This window comes from Belonocnema kinseyi, chromosome 7 (assembly GCF_010883055.1).
Source record: "Belonocnema kinseyi isolate 2016_QV_RU_SX_M_011 chromosome 7, B_treatae_v1, whole genome shotgun sequence".
Taxonomy (NCBI): domain Eukaryota; kingdom Metazoa; phylum Arthropoda; class Insecta; order Hymenoptera; family Cynipidae; genus Belonocnema; species Belonocnema kinseyi.
The window spans coordinates 145,820,913-145,840,191 of record NC_046663.1 but is presented as its reverse complement, the minus strand read 5'-3'; the positions used below and the strand labels follow the sequence as shown (position 1 = coordinate 145,840,191).

The following is a 19,279-nucleotide window of genomic DNA, read 5'->3' as shown; positions in this document are numbered from 1 at the left end:
CCCGGTCACCCTCGTGGTAAATGGGTGGCCCCTTACGTATATATGGATTCTCACCACACATGCGCAACTCGTTGAGCCACATGTCGATCGATGCCCATCTTGTCGAAAGGAAACAGATGAGAAGGGCCGGGTCCAACCCATGTGGTCTGCAGAGAGAATATTGGCTTTTAGTGTGTTTTGATTTTATTTTCATAAAACATAATAATCGCATTTCAAGTGGGACAAGGTAAATTAAATTTCACAATGTTATTACAATTGCAGAAGAGAAACTTGCGACTTGTGTACAAATGAGGTAAAACCGCTCACGCAATTTTGACAGTTTGCAGATTATGTTGTTATTTTCTTTCCGAACTACCGATATTGTCTCTGCCAAATTTGTATGTCTTACAGGTTTTTCAGTGTTTACTGACACAATATAAATCATTTTTTTTTCCTAATTTTAGGCCTCTGTCGCTCTCTCCGGATTCTGAACTTTATAAATAGAAATATTAGGAACTTTTGTTTCCTAATAAATCTTTTTTTCTCAAACACGTATCAAATTTTTATAATTTTTCTTGATATTAAGATCTGCGAAGATGATATTTCTTCTTTTACAGGATTTTAAGTTCAGACGGCCAACTTTTAATCGGTTTAAATTGCAAATTACGAATACCCATGTTGAAAGTTTTAATTGGAAAGACGGCACCTGGACAAACTATTAAGATTTAAGAACATCGAAAACTGCTATTGTTGAAAAGTTGTTACGCTTTATTGAAAATTAAAATATCTATTGATTTTTTTAATAAAAAATTATCGGACGGTGCCGCAATGAAGTCAAACATGCTAATAAAATAGAACATGTGTTTAAGTTATAATTTTTTTAAATGAGCAAAAATGCACTTTTTTAAATCAGATAAATTTTATTTAAGAAATGTTTGTTTTGCTTTATGTTTGGCAAGGAAGGGGCTGTGCATAAATTACGTTGCATAAGTTACGGTTCAAAAGTTTTGACCGCCGTTATTCACGAAGTTGAATTTTTTAACAAAAAATATTAGTTTTATACCAAAATAGACGAGTTTTACCACCAATTATGTACATTTTAAACCAAATAGTTTAATTGAAAAACTAAAAATGACCAATCAGTTGAAGTTTCTCCCAAATTGTACAATTTTCAAGCCAAAAATACGAATTTTCAACGCAAAAATATACATGTTTAACTAAGAAAAAACAAATTTTCAAGTAACCAGTTATATTGTTATCTAAATGCATATTTTTTTACCATATACTTGATTTTGTTATGTCCTCTTCCGCTTCTCTTTCTCTACCATATTTGTCTCCCTTTCCAATTTTTCTCTCTACTCCTCGCAATCTTAAAAATATTTCTTCCATTCTACCATTTCAATATCTTGGTTTACTCTTTTTCTTCTTTTTCTTTCTCTATTTATTACCTTCCATACTTCTTCTTCCGTCCTAGCCTTCTCTGCCTCTTCCTCAAACCTTTTATTCTCTTCCTCTTTTTTTTTGCTCACACAACTCAGTATACTCTTTCTTTTTTTTCCTATATTCTTTTACATTACTTTTTTCTTTTCTTCGCTTTCTTAATACATTCTGACCTCCATTTTTTTCTCTATACAGTTCTCATCCGATCCACTTCTATTCCCCCCTTTACTAACTTCATTTTTGTTTGTAGAGTAATCCTCTTTTTATTTCTCTTATTTTTTACTATCTCGTCCACATTTCCCTCACATTTTGATATTTCTGACCTTTTCTCTAAACAGTTCTTTTCCTTTCCTTGACCAATCCCCTTTTCCTACACTTTTAACATTTGCTCCCCTTTTATTCATATTGCTATTGCTTTTTTGTCCATCCGTTTAAGATATACCACCCCAACTCCTCCAAGCTTTTCAACAAGTTTTTTCCTTCCCCATTAAGTACCTTATACTTGGATTTTCTTCCTCTCTCTTCTCCCCATTCCCTTCCTCCTCTGTCTCCTGTTCTTGCATTGAAATCCCCACCTATTATCAGCCTAATCTCTTCTTTATTTTCTTCAATAATTTCTTTTATCTCCTCTGCTTTCTTCTGCATATCACCGTTCACATAAACCCCCACTACCTTCCACTTCTCCCATCTTTACCTCTTCTAATATTAATCCTTCTTTTTGTTCCTTCCTCTCTTTCTTATCTTTCCCTGTTACACTTTCATTCATTACTCCAATCTCCATTCCTCCCTACTCTCCCTATTTTCGTTTCTCGTCTTTTTTTTCCTTCTTACTATTTCTTATTTTCCTATTTCTCGTTCCTTCCTTTCTTAGTCTCCCTGCATCTCATTTCTTACTATCTGTTCCCTTTCTTCATCCCAATCCCACCATACTCCGTCTATCTTCATTCTCCCGTACTTAACCCTTATTCTTCTTGCCTTGTTTCTGTCCTTTTCCGCTATTTTCCTTAACTACACTGCATCTTCCGTTCATCATATGTCAAATCATCCTCTATTCCCTCTGAGCTTCCATATAATATCCTCTTCTTTATGACCACTAACCTCTTATGTTCCCATTTCTTTAGTCTCACCAGTACCATTGTCTCCCCTATTCGCTCTTCCCTTCCTACACTTTTCACTTCCTCTATCTCTACCTTCATATCAATCCTTTTTAGTACTTCTTCCACTGCTTCCTTTAGCTTCTTCCCCTCTAATCTTATACCCTTCATCACTATGTTTCCTTTTCTTTCTTCCCTCTCTTTCCTTTTTATTCTTTGTTGTATTTTTCTCAGCCTTTCCTTCTCCGTATTCCCACTCACGCCCCCACCAAAATCCCCGTTCGAGCCTTCTAGTTTCTTTATCCTATCTTGCATCTCATCTACCTTTTTATTATTATCTTCCTGCTTCTCTAGTTTTTGTTCCAATGACTGCATCCTCTTTTGTAACTGTTCCCTGACTTCTTCCCATTTTTTTTATTTCTTAAGTTCATTCATTTCCCGCCTAATTTTCTTCTTTAATTCTTCTCCCCTTTTCTCTTGCTTTTCTTCATAAATCCCCATTAATTCTATCATCATTATCATCCTTCTTTACCAAATCCTGATTTTCCGGAAGCGATCTAAACATTCTTTTATATTTCAAGCTCACACCGATATTTTCCTTTTCTTCACTGCTTCCCCTCTCTCCTCTCTTCCTTTTGATAAAAGCTTCAATCGATCCCACGCTTTTTGCTCTTAATCTATCCTTTTCTATAGTTTTCTTATACTTCCCCCTTGCCTTCCTTTCTTTGATCTCCTTTTTCGGCGTACTAAACACTACCTGCTCTAAATCTGTTTCTTCCGCGGAGATACTCGCTCCGCTTGCCATGAATCCAATTCAAGCGCTACCGTCTTCTATCCTTCCCTGCCTCTATCGTCGCGGTCTCTCACATCCACACCCTTCGACACACTTCCACATTCCATTCATCTCAAATTTCACGCCCATATCAGAAAAACTCAGCATCAACAATTCCCACTACTACGTAATTTTTATCATAAACAATACAGTTCCCTTTAAGGGTGTTGGTTCTATCCGACTTTGAATACTTTTTTTAATAGGTACGGCACTGATTCCATATATATTTTTTCCGAAGAATTTGTGAACGAAAGAAGGAAAACTTGTCGAATATCCGGGGTTTTGCGAGATCCTCGGATCAATAAAATGTTGAAAAATCAAAAAATTTGTTGAGGACATGATTATTTTCCGACAAATATGAATTTTGCGAAAGATAGAAAGCAGCGGGTAGCAGACGGCAGAATTTGAAAGATTAGAATGTTATGCTGATTTATTTTTTTACTCACAATTCTTACATAATAGACGAATTCTAGAGATTCACGGCTCTTCCAAAGGGCCAGGTCTTGAAGATAGTGTCCCCAAATTTTGCGAAATACGTTCGAAATAGAGCAAAAAGCAGAGAGAACTGACATGCCATGTCTGTGTTTTTGTAACTGTATCTGTAATCAGCCATCAGGCTAGCTGTTACTTTCACTATATACGCGGAATCGGGGCGCCCTTCGTTATCGACCGTGGGTCAAGACTACAGTTCTCAAACGGGAAAAACTTCTTCTGGGACATTGCCTTTTTGATAAGACTATCATCAATCGATATTACTTCAAAAATAATAAGACACGTGTCCCGGATTTTTTGTTCCCTTGTAAAAACTATGAGCGTTTGTAAATGACGTTAGTTAAGGGTGCAGAAACGCTACCGGTTCGCGCGTATGAACTCCTATCAAGATCAGCTGGTCCAGTGGACCAGAGACTGACTGTTGACCACGCTGCCGTGGGTTCGAATCTTTTCTCAATTTTTCTTTCGTATTGTAAACATGAAAAGTAGTAATTTCTAATGCTTTCCCGGCGAGTAAATTATTTTTTAGAGAAATACTGCTGGGAAACAAATACCATGCAGACACTTTTCGAATAATTTATTTGTATAATCGTAATTTTTTTACATTTTTGCGGGTGATAATCGTCATGGATTATCACGTAGCTGGGTGATGCACTGTTCACTGCAGCGACGGAAGAAATGGGAATCAGCCAAAGATTAAGCAGTTTTCAATTGGGAAATAAAAACAAAAAATGTGAATACAATTTCCTACATAATATTGAAATGGGCTCTTTTTGCAAAAATAACATCTGCAAACGCATAAATTTGATGAAAAACAATTTATGATCGTATGTAAATTTGTAAATTTACCCAGTTTAAAATTATAACTGGATTATAACTTGTAAATTTATCAAGTTATCGAGGAATAATTTTCAAAATTACAAATTTAGAATTCGCAAAATTTTGAAAGTAAGCCCTCTGCAAATTTATTTATAAATCGGAAGTTTATCAAGTCCCCCGACTTGAAATTTCGATATTACACAATTTTTCAGAATTATAATATTAAATATAAATTACAAATTTATCAGTATGTAAAATTTTTTGTTCTAATTGTATTCACATTTTTTGTTTTTATTTCCCAATTAAAAACTGCCTAATCTTTGGCTGATTCTCATTTCTGCCGTCGCTGCAGTGAACAGTGCATCACCCAGCTACGTGATAATCCATGACGATAATCACCCGCAAAAATGTAAAAAAATATCGATTATACAAATAAATTATTCGAAATGTGTCTGCATGGTATTTATTTCCCAGCAGTATTTTTCAAACAAATAATTTATTCGCCGGGGAAGCATTAAAAATTTTTACATGACATTTTTACAATACGAAAACTAAAGCTAAGAAAAAGATTCGAACCCACGGCAGCGTGGTCAACAGTCAGACTCTGGTCTACTGGACCAACGGATCTTGATGGGAGTTCATGCGCGCGAACCGGTAGAGTTTCTGCACCCTTGGCTAATGTGATTTACAAACGCTCATAGTTCTTACAAGGAACCAAAAAATCCAGGACACGTGTCTTATTATTTTTGAAGTAATATCGATTGATGATAGTCTCATCAAAAAGTCAATGTCCCAGAAGCGGTTTTCCCCCTTGAGAATTGTAGTCTTGACCCACGGTCGATAACGAAGGGCGCCCCGATTCCGCGTATAGAGTGAAGGTAACAGCTAGCCTGGTGGTTGATCACAAATACAGTTACAAAAACACAGACAGGGCATGTCAGTTCTCTCTGCTTTTTGCTCTATTTCCCGACGTATTTCGCAAAATTTGGGGACACCATCTTCAAGACCTGGCCCTTTGGAAGAGCCGTGAATCTCTAGAATTCTTCTATTATGTCAGAATTGAGAGTAAAAAAATAAATAAGCAAACGATTCTAATCTTTCAAATGCTGCCGTCTGCTACCCGCTGAATTCTATCTAGCGCAAAATTCATATTTGTCAGAAAAATAATAATTTCCTCAACAAATTTTTTGATTTTTCAACATTTTATTGATCCGAGGATCTCGCAAAACCCCGGCTATTCGACAAGTTTTCCTTCTTTCGTTCACAAATCGGATTGAACCAACACCCTTAAAACAATATCACTTTTAATTATAATTGGCTATGGTAGACCTTAATAAAATTTATTTTAAGGTTAAATTACAATTAAATTGTATTTTCTCTACAAAAACTCCGGCGAATTTATTGAATAAACATTTTCTCAAGGTATCTCTGAATATTGGTTTCAAAACTGTCCTTTTGCACTTCTAAACAAGCTATAATTTGCGCAGACCTAATAAACATTCTTCTTGTGCTTTGAAGCTGCAGGGGGTACATGGTCAAAAGCATTTCTTGGGTAAGATATTTTAAAGTCTGAGAATCACCGAAACCATTAGTGAGGAAATTCGGTAGAAAATTCAAATAATTAATCGAAAGATGAAATACTTTGTTAAAAATTATTTTTTTTTTTTAATTTGGTGATTCATCATTTTGGTTTAAAATTAATTTCTTTGGTCGAAAAGTTAACTATTCTATTGAAAATTGACCTTTACAAGTATAGGTAGGATTTTATTTTGTTTTAATTGAAAATTATGTACTGTGTTGATAATTCGTCTTTTTTGGCAAAAATGTAATTTTTTTTTACATTTTGGTGGAAAAATAATCCGTTTTACTTGCGAATTAAACTGGCCTGTTGACATTTTTCCTCGAAAATTAATCTTTTTGATCGATCATTAATTTTTTCTTACTGAAAATTTAACTAATCCTGTTTTGGTAGAAAATGTATCTGCTTTAGTTGAAACTTCAACTATTTGGCTGCAAATTTATGTATTTTTTTAGGAATCCGTATTTTTTGGTAGAAAATTAATCTTCTCGTAGGAAAACTTAATTGTTTTTATTTAAAGTAAAAGTATTTTTTAGTTAAAATATTAACTATTACACTTCTGCAATTGTAATAACACTGTGAAATTTAATTTACCTTGTCCCACTTGAAATGCGATTACAATGTTTCATGAAAAGAAAATCAAAATACACTAAAAGACAATATTCTCTCTGCATGCCACATAGTACGTCGGACCCGGCCCGTCTCATCTTTTCCCTTTCGACGGGATCGACATCCATCAACATGTGGCTCAACCAGTTGCGCATGTGTGCGTGAGAATTCATGTATACGTAAGGTGGTGGAAAGTTAAATACTGGTTTCCGAAATGGCCTGTAGATTCGACAAAGTGCGCTATTGGCGTTGCATAATAATGGACTTCATCTCAGTTTCTCTCTGCCATTAATAAAATAAAATGAATTGCACTTTCAGTCATTTGTATCCAACTGTGCACGTGCCCAGATGGCATTTGTATAACTGTACACGTGCACAATCGTGCGAAAAGTCTTTCTTCGGTAAATATCTCACATGGCGTATGTCTCAGTTGGGGTGTTTTCCTGGGGATGTTCGAACATGATCTTCGAGAACATTAGGTTGATAAAACAATCATTGCAATAAACCACTTTGGGGTCGTGCACATAGTACGCCACACATTTTTCTTTTGTTTAAATAGAGACGAGAACAAAATTGCCTTGAAGCCAAAAGAGATACAACGATATAAACAAAAGAAAAACCTGTGACGTATTATGTGCACGACCTCTTTGAGGATTGCATTTTTTTCGATTTTCCGATGTAAGGCTTCTCGCACAATTATGCATGTATACAGTTGTATAAACACCATCTGGGCACGATCACAGTTGGGTACATATTACTGAAAGTACCATTCATTTTATTTTATTAACTTAATTCATCAATTGGTAAGAGATTGTTTTTGTCGAGCAGGCTAGTTTCCATGCACGCACACTGTCTCAAAAGCGGCTCACATGTATACAATTTTGAAGCATATTCACGTTAGGCGTATTTCAAGGTGTAAACGTTAAAATTCTAACAATCAATACAGTTGAATCAAAAACAATATAACACACGTAAAAGTACGCAAGTTCGACTTTTCTGTTCGATTAGATCGGTGGCACGTGCCACTCAATTTGTAGCTTTCGTTCGTTCGCCGCAAATCGTTTTCTCTAGGGCCCACCGATCGATGTGATATCTGCTCGTATTCTCTATCGCATGTACTGCGAATGTACAACAAAAAAACACCACTCTGCAGATATCGCTCTATAAATATTCAAAATGCTAACTTTTTATCACTTTTGTTGGTCTGCTAGCCTAATTTGCCTTGTGTTAATCATCTGAATCAACCCACAATCGAATATCTGGAACTTCACAAGCTTTCATTGGGCTCTCAGAAAAACAGGGTCGATAACTTTAGTTCCACCAACTAATAGTTCCTTGAGGTATTTACGTACCACGTTCTCAAACTTTAAAGTGTCAACTTTGCTTACTTCCGATTTTTAGCTATCGCAGGAGATACACAAATGTGTCCAAACTTCTCAGAATTAAAATCCCGAATTTCACCTGGCTTGTTCTTCACATGTGGAGAGCGGTCGTGTTTTTTTCGCGTTTAGTTTCTTGGACGTCGAATGACCTGTTAATTTTAGTGTTTCGAATCGTATGATTGCGCGTTCGTTCGATTGTCCTTCGTGGTATCCGTTTTTATAGTTTCCTGGAAAATTCGCATTCTGCCCTTTCGTTGAACATTTAAAAACTCGTAAGGAAGCATATCGTGTACAAAATCCTCGATTTCGTATTGCTTTCTAGAAGATATCAAACTGCAAATGCGTTTGGAATAGGGATTCACTATAACCTGTTTCTTCTTTTTCGAAAACGACAAATTTAATTCACGATACCGTTTAATTTTTGGTTATAAAAATAATTAGAGAGGGTCTCAGTCTTCTCTTCTACCCTAACCGACATACACTTCTACTTAGCCGTCAGGGTTCCCGATATTATGTGCTAGTCTCTGGGAGCCTTTTCCAGTGAGTTCCAGCGGTTTCCAAAGAATAGTTCACTGGCCATTGATGAAGCATTTTTATGCTTTCTAGGGTTGTTGAGCATTCCTTCTCACGAGATGTCTCAATTTCTCCTTTAAATTCTTCGATATTCTTGCTTTATTGAGCATAATATTTTAATCTGGGAGGGCTGTGACATTCTGAGGAGCGATTTGTGGAGAGTTGACCTCCAGAAGCCAATCACAGAGGCGCAGCACCGTTTGCTGCCTGGTCGTTTGTCCTGTTGTGTGAGATCTCGAATTATCAATTGAGCGTCGGGTGTTTGAGACAGGTCATCTTAGCTCTGATGATATTATTGACTAACCAAAATTATTGCGTCATTCACACGAAATTTTCAATGGCCTGCCTCGGATGCCGTGACACCAATTCAGAAGTGTAAACGTAAAAATTCTAACAGCAAAAATAGCGCGCTATTACTTGTCGGCCTGATCTTATCTATCTTATCTATCCCACCAGATCCGGATGGATTCCGGATATTATCCCCCAATCTCTGAGTACCTGACTTCGACTGTGTCCTCAATCGCTTCTACTAAAAAAATTATTTTCCTAACCCTAATTTCCCCTTCCTTATGGCGCGTCACACATAAATAACATCGCGACTTTCAGGTTGAATCAGAAACAATGTAACCCTCAAAAAAGTACATTAAACGTCAGCTTCGTTCGATTAGATCGCTAACATGTATTATTCTACTGTCCCGCTCTACGCACGCGTAACAGCAACACAAAGCGCCTTTTTGGATATCGCTCGTAAGATATTCAAAGTTTCAATTATAAATCACCTAAAAAGATATCAAAAATGTCAAATATTGTACCTCAGCAGCTCAACCTTTCTTATGATATTTTTTCAATTAAAAAACGATAGAACGGCACAACACAGAAATTCTGTAAGAACTTCAGAATTTTATTCCCTTTTATATTTTAAATGAGAGCCCTGAAAGTATGAAAGGCCAAGTGGCTTCAATAAATTAGACGCTTTTAGTTGATCGATGTACAATCAGAATATATTCAATTGTCTTGTGTCTATTCGTTCGTATAGACAGCTATTTGTATGTAGTGAGTAGAAATTACTTTTGAATGATATTCTATTTCTTATAATACCTTCAAATAAAAAATAAGTAAACCCGTCATTGTAATCTATGTATAATCGCTCGTTTTCGGAGTTTCATATTTTCAAGATGGTATTTCTTCTTCAAAAAGTACCTTAAAACACGACTTTTCACATTTATGTTTCATAATTATATTGTTTCAGAATATAATGTTATGCAGCCTCCTCCACTTAATGAGAAAGTTTTGAAAGATAAACGGAAGAAATTAAAGGAAACCTTAGATCGCGTTTTGAAAATGTATGTAAGTATCTTCAAAAATTGTACTATGAAGTAAGATCAAGAAGACCACATGCACTTTTTCCTTATCATGATATCAAGGGAATTTGGTATTTTAGTATCTTTCGAATCTGTCGATTATATAGAGACCCTTGTATGCACACACTGTATTTGGTCGCCGAAATTAAGTTCGTTTTCGATGCTTCTCGCTGTTCTTTTCAACGTGTTCAAAGTATATACTAAAGTAATGTCAGGTAAACCTACAGGCTTATTGACAGAGGCACTGCGTTTCAAACTGTCATGTCCCTCTACTAGGAGGTCTTAATCCGTTCTATTTTGCTTTCTCTTTCTAATAAGTTTATTGTATGTGACTCAACGCGAGAGATAGGACCTAACTGGAATATTCTATTATCAGGTTTTTATCGTTTCTGGTGGCTTGGGCGTGTTTTAGCTTTTTGGTTTTGCTTTCGTTTTTTCACACCGCAATACTATTTCTGATGTCTCAAAATATATAATATTCTTTCGGCACCTCTACTCATTTTTGTCAACACAACTCATAATGCTGGGCCGAGACTTTTTCTGGGTCAGAAATCTAAATAATTCATTAATCTCGAAATTAACTCTGAAAAAGATTCATCTTACAAGAAAGTTCTTATAAACCTGAAAATGTTGAGTTACGTTGTACCGGCTCAAATGTCTATCCCCAATTGGCTCATTAATTTATGGAAGCGATAGACGAGATGGTGCCCAAAGAAAAAACGTTGCTTATCATGAAAATGATAATTATTTCGATTATAAATATAAACTATTTTTTCTTTAGAATTTTCTTCCAAAGAATTATACGTTTTAGGGGCCATTTACAAAGTACGTGATGCGTTAAAAGGGGAGGAGTGTCTTTTAAAGTGGCATTCTCTATGTTGATTGCAATGGAAAAATCAACACGCGCACGGGGAGGGCTTTCTTAAAATTCTTGATAAATGTATCACGTATTTTATGAATACTCCCTTAATCATTTTATAGCCTTCATATATTTTTGAAAAAAATTAAATCACTATTTGTTAAATTTTAATAAAAATCAATAGATATAGTAATAATATAATTTTTATACAATCCTAAAGCTTGTAGATTAACATTTTTCTCGGCATTACAAGTGCTCGATAATTTCAGACCGCGGTAGGAAGACTTAATTCATTGTGGAGTAGTATATGGTAGTTCACCATAAACTTCGCGAAGTAATGAATTAATTACTTGTTTTGGATTACGTTAATAATGTGAATAACAAAAGGGTTCCCGATTTAATTCTGGAGTATGGTAAGAAATGGGCGCTACAAATTTTGAAATCAGTTATGTCAGATTATAACGAAACATCTAAAGGATCTCGTTGTTGCAAACGTCGCAACATCGGTTAACTTTAATTTAAAGTATTGAATTGTATTTTCTTAGCTTTTTTTTTTAATATTACAAAGGAATAGCAGGGGATCTCTAATCTGTGCAAATCAGGAAAGTAGATGGCGCATGCACTAATTTCAGCCATAGGGAAAAATACGATCTAGAAAGTACAGTGGCACAACTAAGTCTTGGAGTTCATAATAAAATCACCCAATTGGATGACCAACAAGCCCTAATTGAGTTACAACCTTTGTAGAAGAAAACGGAACGCGTGTACATAGATACGATAAAATAAGCTCTTCGTGTGAAGGGAGAAAATGAAAGACATGGAGAGACTTAGTACGAGTTAGTCTATTAATGTAAGCTGCCTTAAGATACTTATGCAAAGTTTTCAGTATTGTCTCTTGTTCGTCAGTTTGGCTGCAACAAGTAAAGGCCAAAGATTTTCTAGACCTGCTGATACAAAGAAATTAAGACAAACTCTTGGCAGTCTATGTTCTGGATTAGTTAAAACCTTCACCATCCATGGCGGGGATGTCTTGAGAATATAATATGCTAGATATGTAGCCCCAGATCAAGGCATGGGGAATCCTAGTAGCAGATGCTATCCGAAATTGTTGACTGACTAATTTCAATGCGCAGACACGAATGGGGTCGTTGGACTTTCAATTGATGAAGAGGTTCGGGCGGGCCGTATAGGGAATTTGCGAAGACTTGCTAATGAATAAACTCTATACATTCTACCCGCGCTTTACGAGGTCTAAAACTATTAACTGCTTTCCAAACAGCGCGGATTTTTTGCATTGTGTGAAAGCTTTAGTAATTAGTTGCTTCTGCGCGAATTTGTTTTGATTTATATGCTTTATTTTTATGTATGATTTATATTCTCTATATTTATATTTGATTCATATGCTTTATATTTGTATTTGGTTTATATGCTGACTATGTGCTGTGTTTAAATTTTTATACTTTTTGTCCTCAAGATGATCAAAACGAGATTTTTCGCATCTTTTCAAGCTTCTCTTCCCGCGCTTCAAGCTTCTCTTCCTGCGCTTCAAGCTTCTCATGATAATACGACAAGGATTAACTATACGAGCTTAAAATTTTTGGTCAACCTGTAGACACCTCTCCTTTTCTAAAAAGATATAAACATTTTCTCTATTTTACAGGTTTGTTAAAATATTAAAACACACAATTATTTTGATTTCATTTTCGTTAGGCTAAAGACGATCAAGAGAAATGGACAGAACTCAAAGAACAACTAATTCAATATGAACGTCGTAGAACAGATTTATTATCATACTTTGAAGCAGTAAGACACGCTCAGCAAGTACAAGTTGACGAAATTCCATTACCGTCTGCAGTCAGCGATATAGCTCGCATATACGCTAGTAAATATATTTATTTACTTTTCTAAGAATATAAGAAATTAAAAATAATTTCACGTATAATTTTTCTGACAGATTTTTTTAAATATTTCCAGGTTCTTTGACGTCACAAATTCCGTTACCGGATATGCCTGAACCATCTGCTGCAAATCTATATTCGCCTCATCCTCACTTAGTTACCCATCATCATCATAATCATCATCATCCATTAATGAATATTCCAATACCTCCTAGTATTTTAAAAAAAACCAGTGCTTACGCCGTAACTCCCATTATTCCTAGTTTAGCCCCTAATAAAGAACCACCCGGTGTTCCACCCTATCCACCTGCGGATCTTGACAGTGAGGATGAAGAATTTCTTGACAGGGTAAAATTTAAAACTCGAGACCTATTTGCACGGGCAGGCGTGCGCTTGTGTAAACTAAAATCACGATCTTCAAATCAAAAATGTTTAATTAGAGTTCTGATATTCTTTGGAGAGTTCTATAGTTTTTATCACGCTTAGAAATCGTTTTGGCGTTAAAATAGTCAAAATTTCGGGTTTTTTTTTCAAAACTGAGTGCTAAGTTTATTTTCTGCGACACAGAGCTCAAAGAAGACATATCCAGGCGAATCAACGAGGGTAGAAAGATTGCAGGCAGTACGAGAGCCATTACTAGAAGTAAAATGTAATAAATAAACAAAAAATTACAGTATATAATTCTTTGCTTGTACCTACTGGACACAATTAGTAGTGAGTAGGTTCTCAAAGAATGTAGTGTAGAAAACACGCTGATTGATAAAGAGTGAAAGAAATTTATTGAGATGGTTTTATCATTGTCGAGAGAATATGTGAAGGACGTTTAACGAAGCACGTGTATTTAGTTAAAGTCAGTAGCAGTGTACCCAGAGTTAGAACAAGAAAAGACTAATGTACGCCAAGATGGGGATGTGTGCCGAAAAATTGTTTAGAAAAACAGGAAGTTTGTGATGAAAAGTACCAATGAAATGTTTCTGGATGCTCATGGACCCAGGTAGAAGTTTTGCTTAGTTGATTTAATCGATATCGTATACCTACCGAGATTGTACTCATATTTTGCAAACATAGGTGGGAAAATATATTTGATTTGCAAAGAGCACTCAGTATAGCTATCCTGGGTTTTAAACTCAAACTTTAAGAAGAAATCAGTACAAAAAAGAACATGAAAAATCTCCTAACGAGATATATTCAATTTTATAGTTTGCCATTTACTCTATTTGAATTAATTGTTTGCCCAAGAAAACTCAAATTACGGTAGAGAAGATTTATTCCCTTTTGGAACAGAGGATTCTAATTATTTTTATTCTTAGTAGCGTTTACTGCATTCAAGAATTAAAAAGAACAAATGTTACCATTTGATTCTCAAAAAGAAATAAAATGTATGCCTCAATTCTGAAGGAATTTAAAGCATATATTTACTTAAGCCGAATTTCATACAAATGACATAAATTAGACTTGTTGTCTTGTTTAAATTGACATGCCTAATACAAAATTAATAATTCAGAGGCTAATCTCTTATTTAGAGTAAGATTCGAATGAACTATGCGTCATTTTCTAGCTAACCTTAATCAAATTGCAAAAGCATCTTAACGCAAAGAGCATTATTTTCGGATAATCTCGGAGGGAACCGCTATTTAATAGCTTTCCCCACTGTTCGCTCGGTTAGTCCTCACTCCTCTGCTATTTGTGCGCTTCGCTGCTGGTGGCCCATTGAAGATGGATTTACTGCAAATTACCTACTATGTCGGTAAACTCTATTACTTGATTATCACTGGCGATACGTATATTAGCCGTAGTTACTTCTCTTTAGGAGCTCTTTTTTACAGATAATTTTCAATGAAAAAACTAAAAAAATGTATTTGTCTATGAAATATTAATTGTTTAAACAATTTTTCTTATTCAGAAGTATATTTTTACATTTTATCGTACGAGATCAATATGATCGATTCAATTTGTTTTTATTCGGTTAATCAATTTTGTATTGTTCTAATTTAACTTCTGACTATAATAAGACAGAAAAATGTAATATTTTGCATGCTTTTTTTATCAAATTCCATAGAATAGGTATGACTTGTTTTATTACAACTTACACGTATTATTTTGAACATTTTCTATTTGTTCAAACCATTGTTTTAAGTCAAGAATAATACATTTGTACCCTCTCTGATTAACATGAACTAATTATTGTATTATTCAATATTAATTATTAAAATTAATAATTATTATTAACGTCGATATAAATACAAGACATATAAGGATTGAATAGAGTTTGTTGAAGAATTGGCATAAAACTACCATTTTCTTTCTCACTTCAGTCCAAAGTTACATTTTAACAATACACATTTTTTTAAGTAATAGACACAAAATTGAATTGAAACTGTTAATTTTTTATTCAATTTAATAAGTTTATATTAATCAAAGGTGTGGATTTGTGCTATTTGTTTAAAATAAATTGCTTGAACAAATCGAACATGCTTAAACTGGAATGTGTAAGCATTTAAACAATAAAAACTATTTAAACTATTATCTCAAAGTTGAATTGACCATATTGATCTTTTATATACCATCGCGGCCTAATTTTGGAGTCATTGTTGAAGAGCCTTAATATTTTGAATATGAAAATGAAATTTTGTTTCTTTAATAGTACGAAAGGTAAAAAAATTCTGCGTCTAATAAGCACTAGTTGCTGAAAAATATTTGGCTGAATTATTTTGATGCTTTAAGCGTTCTTGAATTTTTCAAAAATATAGAAATTTAACGTTTTATTGCTATATCTTGTCATAAAATTGTCATTTTGCTTTAAAGTTGTGCTTATCAGATACAGGATTTTATTACCTTTCGTGGTATTAAGAGGAGAAATGTTCAGGTTTATATTTAAAATATTCATATACTTTAGCAACAGCACAAGCAACAGGCGTGTACATAATTTGCGCCGGTAGTGAAATAGAAGTTTTTGGTGTGTCCCCTAATAGTATGCATTTTCCATGTACCTATCCCCTATGCCTTAACTCTCCCCTCTGCCAAACATGCAAACAGTAACCTTTTTCTCTAGAGGCACTCGTCCCACGATTCTCCGGTAAAGAACAACTCCTTTGATAGTCCAGTGTTCACCGAATGCCCCCCCCCCAATGTTCTTTCAGAGTAGTAATTCGCGATAAAATGTGAAAAATAACCTTTCATTTACATTAATTTTCTTTAACTTGTCGTTTAAAAATTGTCTGCAGCAAAGGTTCTAAAAAATAAAACTTACGAACAATATACCCCAAAATATATGACACTTAGCGGGTAGTTAGGGTGGCATGTTGGAAGAGAATGAGGGGGCGTGTTAAAATATGGAAAATAACATGTATCACATTCGGTGAAGTGTTTTTAAAACGTTCCTGTAATTTGCACGTATTTTACTGAAAGTTAGGCCTTATCCAGTCGAAACATTTGGGCCAAAATTTCTTAAGTGTACTCCAAAAAATTGTTGTTCCGGATATTTCTGAAAGTCCACTGAATTGTCTAATGAACCTCTTTTTGGGGAGACCTCTAGTCGAACTGTTTGTTGCAATACAGGGGCTTGAATTTTCGTGATTTTACCACGCACGCCGATACTTAATTAACCATAACTTCTCTTAAATTATTTAATTTAACTTTTCTATGGGGGTGTTGGAAACGTTTTTCTTTCAGATGTACGGCAAAGATAATGATGTTTCCATAAAATAAAAGTTGGTGGAGGTAGAGGACATTCCTTGCGCGTAGCTGTCGTCTTGCAAGCGTCTGCGTTTGAAATTCCGGATACATTCAACATTCATTAATTTGTTATGCACTATTTCAATAAAAACAATAATAATCCACTTTTATGTCGAGACTTCATTTTTAAGACTTTAGATTTTTAAACAATTAATTACAAGAAATGGTTTTGTAGCTTACTTAATATAGTATTTCGAATTTTCAACTTCTCCCCTCCCTTAACTACCCCACCCTCATTTCCTCCCACTCTACCTCTCCCACACTATTCCCTACTTGTAAACTTTTTCGCCATCACTGTTCATGCCACCACTGATAAAGAACTTTCAAGTAGATCTGCATCTGCAAAGACTGTGTCTGGAACACAGAAATACCACTCTTGCGTTCTCTGCTGAATTAACTTTGACCTTAAGAAAACATTTATCATCTTTGGTTATGTTTTCCCAAAAAAGAACTATAAGGCAGCGGAGAAAGAGAAATATACGTGCATTGCAATACACACATTATTTAACTCAATTATTGATGTGAGAGGAGAGAGGACTCACTAAAAAGCTTCCTAAATTCTGAAATAAAATTTTTGTAATTTCATTTCATTTCTTTTTCAAACATTTTTGGAATAAAATTTGCGACCTCTTTCGAAGAAAAAAGCAAAAATATGTTTAAAATTAAGAAATGAAGTTGAAATAATTTTTGTATGGAAAAGTTATTATTTTTTCCCTAAAGCTAAAGGAAAAAAGTTTTCAAAACCCCCATCGAAAAGGTAAATTCAATAACTTTAGTAGAATTAATGGTTAATTAAGTTTCGATATGCGTGTTTGAATCCAGAAAATTCGAGTCCCTTTATTACGATAATCATTTGACTAGAAATCTGCCCTTTGGGCAATTAAAAGAGTTCTACAATGACTGCAATGCAGTGGACTTTCAAAAAGATCGGGGGCAAAATTTTTTTCGGATGGTATACTTGAGAAATTTTGCCCCAAACATAAGCTATATATGTAAATAAAGGGATTTTGTCCAACCTCATGTTATTCTTATGTAAAAAAGAGAGTATTGGGGTACCCTTTAATAATGATCGACCAAAAAAATCCATATTTATTTCGAAACCTTACAAAATAGGCTACTTCCGCAAAGAAGATTCGAACTTTGCTTTTGATTGGTCTACATGAATGCCCTGAGCAAAATTTAGTTTTCTCAAGGCAAGAAACAAAATTTTTAAGTTTGAAAAGATTTTCCTCACATTTATTTATTTTATTTTTAAATATTCGGATTTTTGTGTAAGTAGTCTTCTAATGAGTATAATATATATTTCTATCGTCACAATGAGTTTGGCTATTTTAAAATAGGTTACATTTTAAATTTTTCTTTTCCCTTCAATAAGTCCTCTAGAAATGAAATTGAAAGTTTAACCTTTAGATTAATTTTATGTCACATGGGTGCAGATCTCCAGTGTTAACTTTTATATGCTTACCTGCCTGGGTCCTTTAAACTTTGTATACATTTATCGGAGAATCAGACATTATTATTAGAAACAAAACTACGAAAAACAAAAGTGCAATATTATATTTTTATTACAGGTAGTAGGGTACACATTCGTACCAACTTTTTTCACATCATTTTGTCATGATTCTGGTTAAATAGTATGAAATTTGTCTATGATTTAATTTCTTAACAAAAAAATTAGATTCGCTTTAAATAATTTTGTGAAGATACTTTAAAAAAATATATTTTTATCAAGAAATGTCTCTGATACGGCACGAAACACAAAATTACTTTATTTTCTGTTTAGTGTCGAGCACTCAATTTTGTTTCGGCCTCCGATATTAAACAAGCTCACTATCCTATGTGTATTCGATTTTCAAAAACGCAATACAAATTTAATTCTAATTTATTAAAGCTTTCGAAGATTTAACTTCACTTTAATATTATTTTCTTAGAAAACGAATGTTGTTCCTTGGGATGAAATAAAACAGCTAACACACTTCGGTTTCGTCCCTGAAACGAGATTTGTGTTATTTTCGCGTTATCGTCTGTGAACTGTAGGCCAGTGATATATAAAAGGGTGATTATTGGGGTTTCATTTACTTGGTTCAAAAATTTGTTGGATATATACAGTGTAGTAGTTTTTTTTTGAATTGATCAAAAAATTGTATGATGTTATGAGGATTTTTGTACAAACTTTGGAGGGGGTGGGGGGGGGGGGCTGATCAATTCTGGAATTGTGAAGATCTTGAAGTAAGTGGCCAAACTCTGCGTCAAAATTTGAATAGAAGGAGACCGTTATTATTTTTCTTATACGATAAGTAATGTTAGTAATACAAACTATTTTCAAGAGATTTCGTTTCTAAATGGTATCTTATTAACTATTGGACACTACCATGGAGCCATTGGGAATCGTTTTGTTAGGCGTGTGCCATAGCTCTTGCTCTTTGCTTAGAATAAAAAGCATGGCTACGGCCGACTAAAACGAAGATTCCGAACGGCTAAATTGTAACAAATATCCTTTCGTTTTGGTACAACAGCTTTTTAAAAAAGGCTCAAGCGTTTCTTTGAGCTCCCGTCCACTGAAATCAATCATTTAAAAGGCAGTGTAAATATGGTAAACAATAGACTCGCAATTATATTCACAGATC

At 34.5% G+C, this 19,279-nt stretch overlaps 1 protein-coding gene across 1 annotated transcript in view; it reads left to right on the top strand.

Moving 5' to 3' along the window:
- Positions 1 to 19,279, top strand: part of LOC117176675 (WW domain-binding protein 11) — a 94,807-nt gene that overhangs the window by 48,480 nt on the left and 27,048 nt on the right. The window contains exons 3-5 of the mRNA XM_033366928.1: positions 10,049 to 10,146; positions 12,730 to 12,901; positions 12,994 to 13,265. Of these exons, the coding sequence (XP_033222819.1) occupies positions 10,049 to 10,146; positions 12,730 to 12,901; positions 12,994 to 13,265 (542 nt within the window). The remainder of the gene's footprint in view (positions 1 to 10,048; positions 10,147 to 12,729; positions 12,902 to 12,993; positions 13,266 to 19,279) is intronic.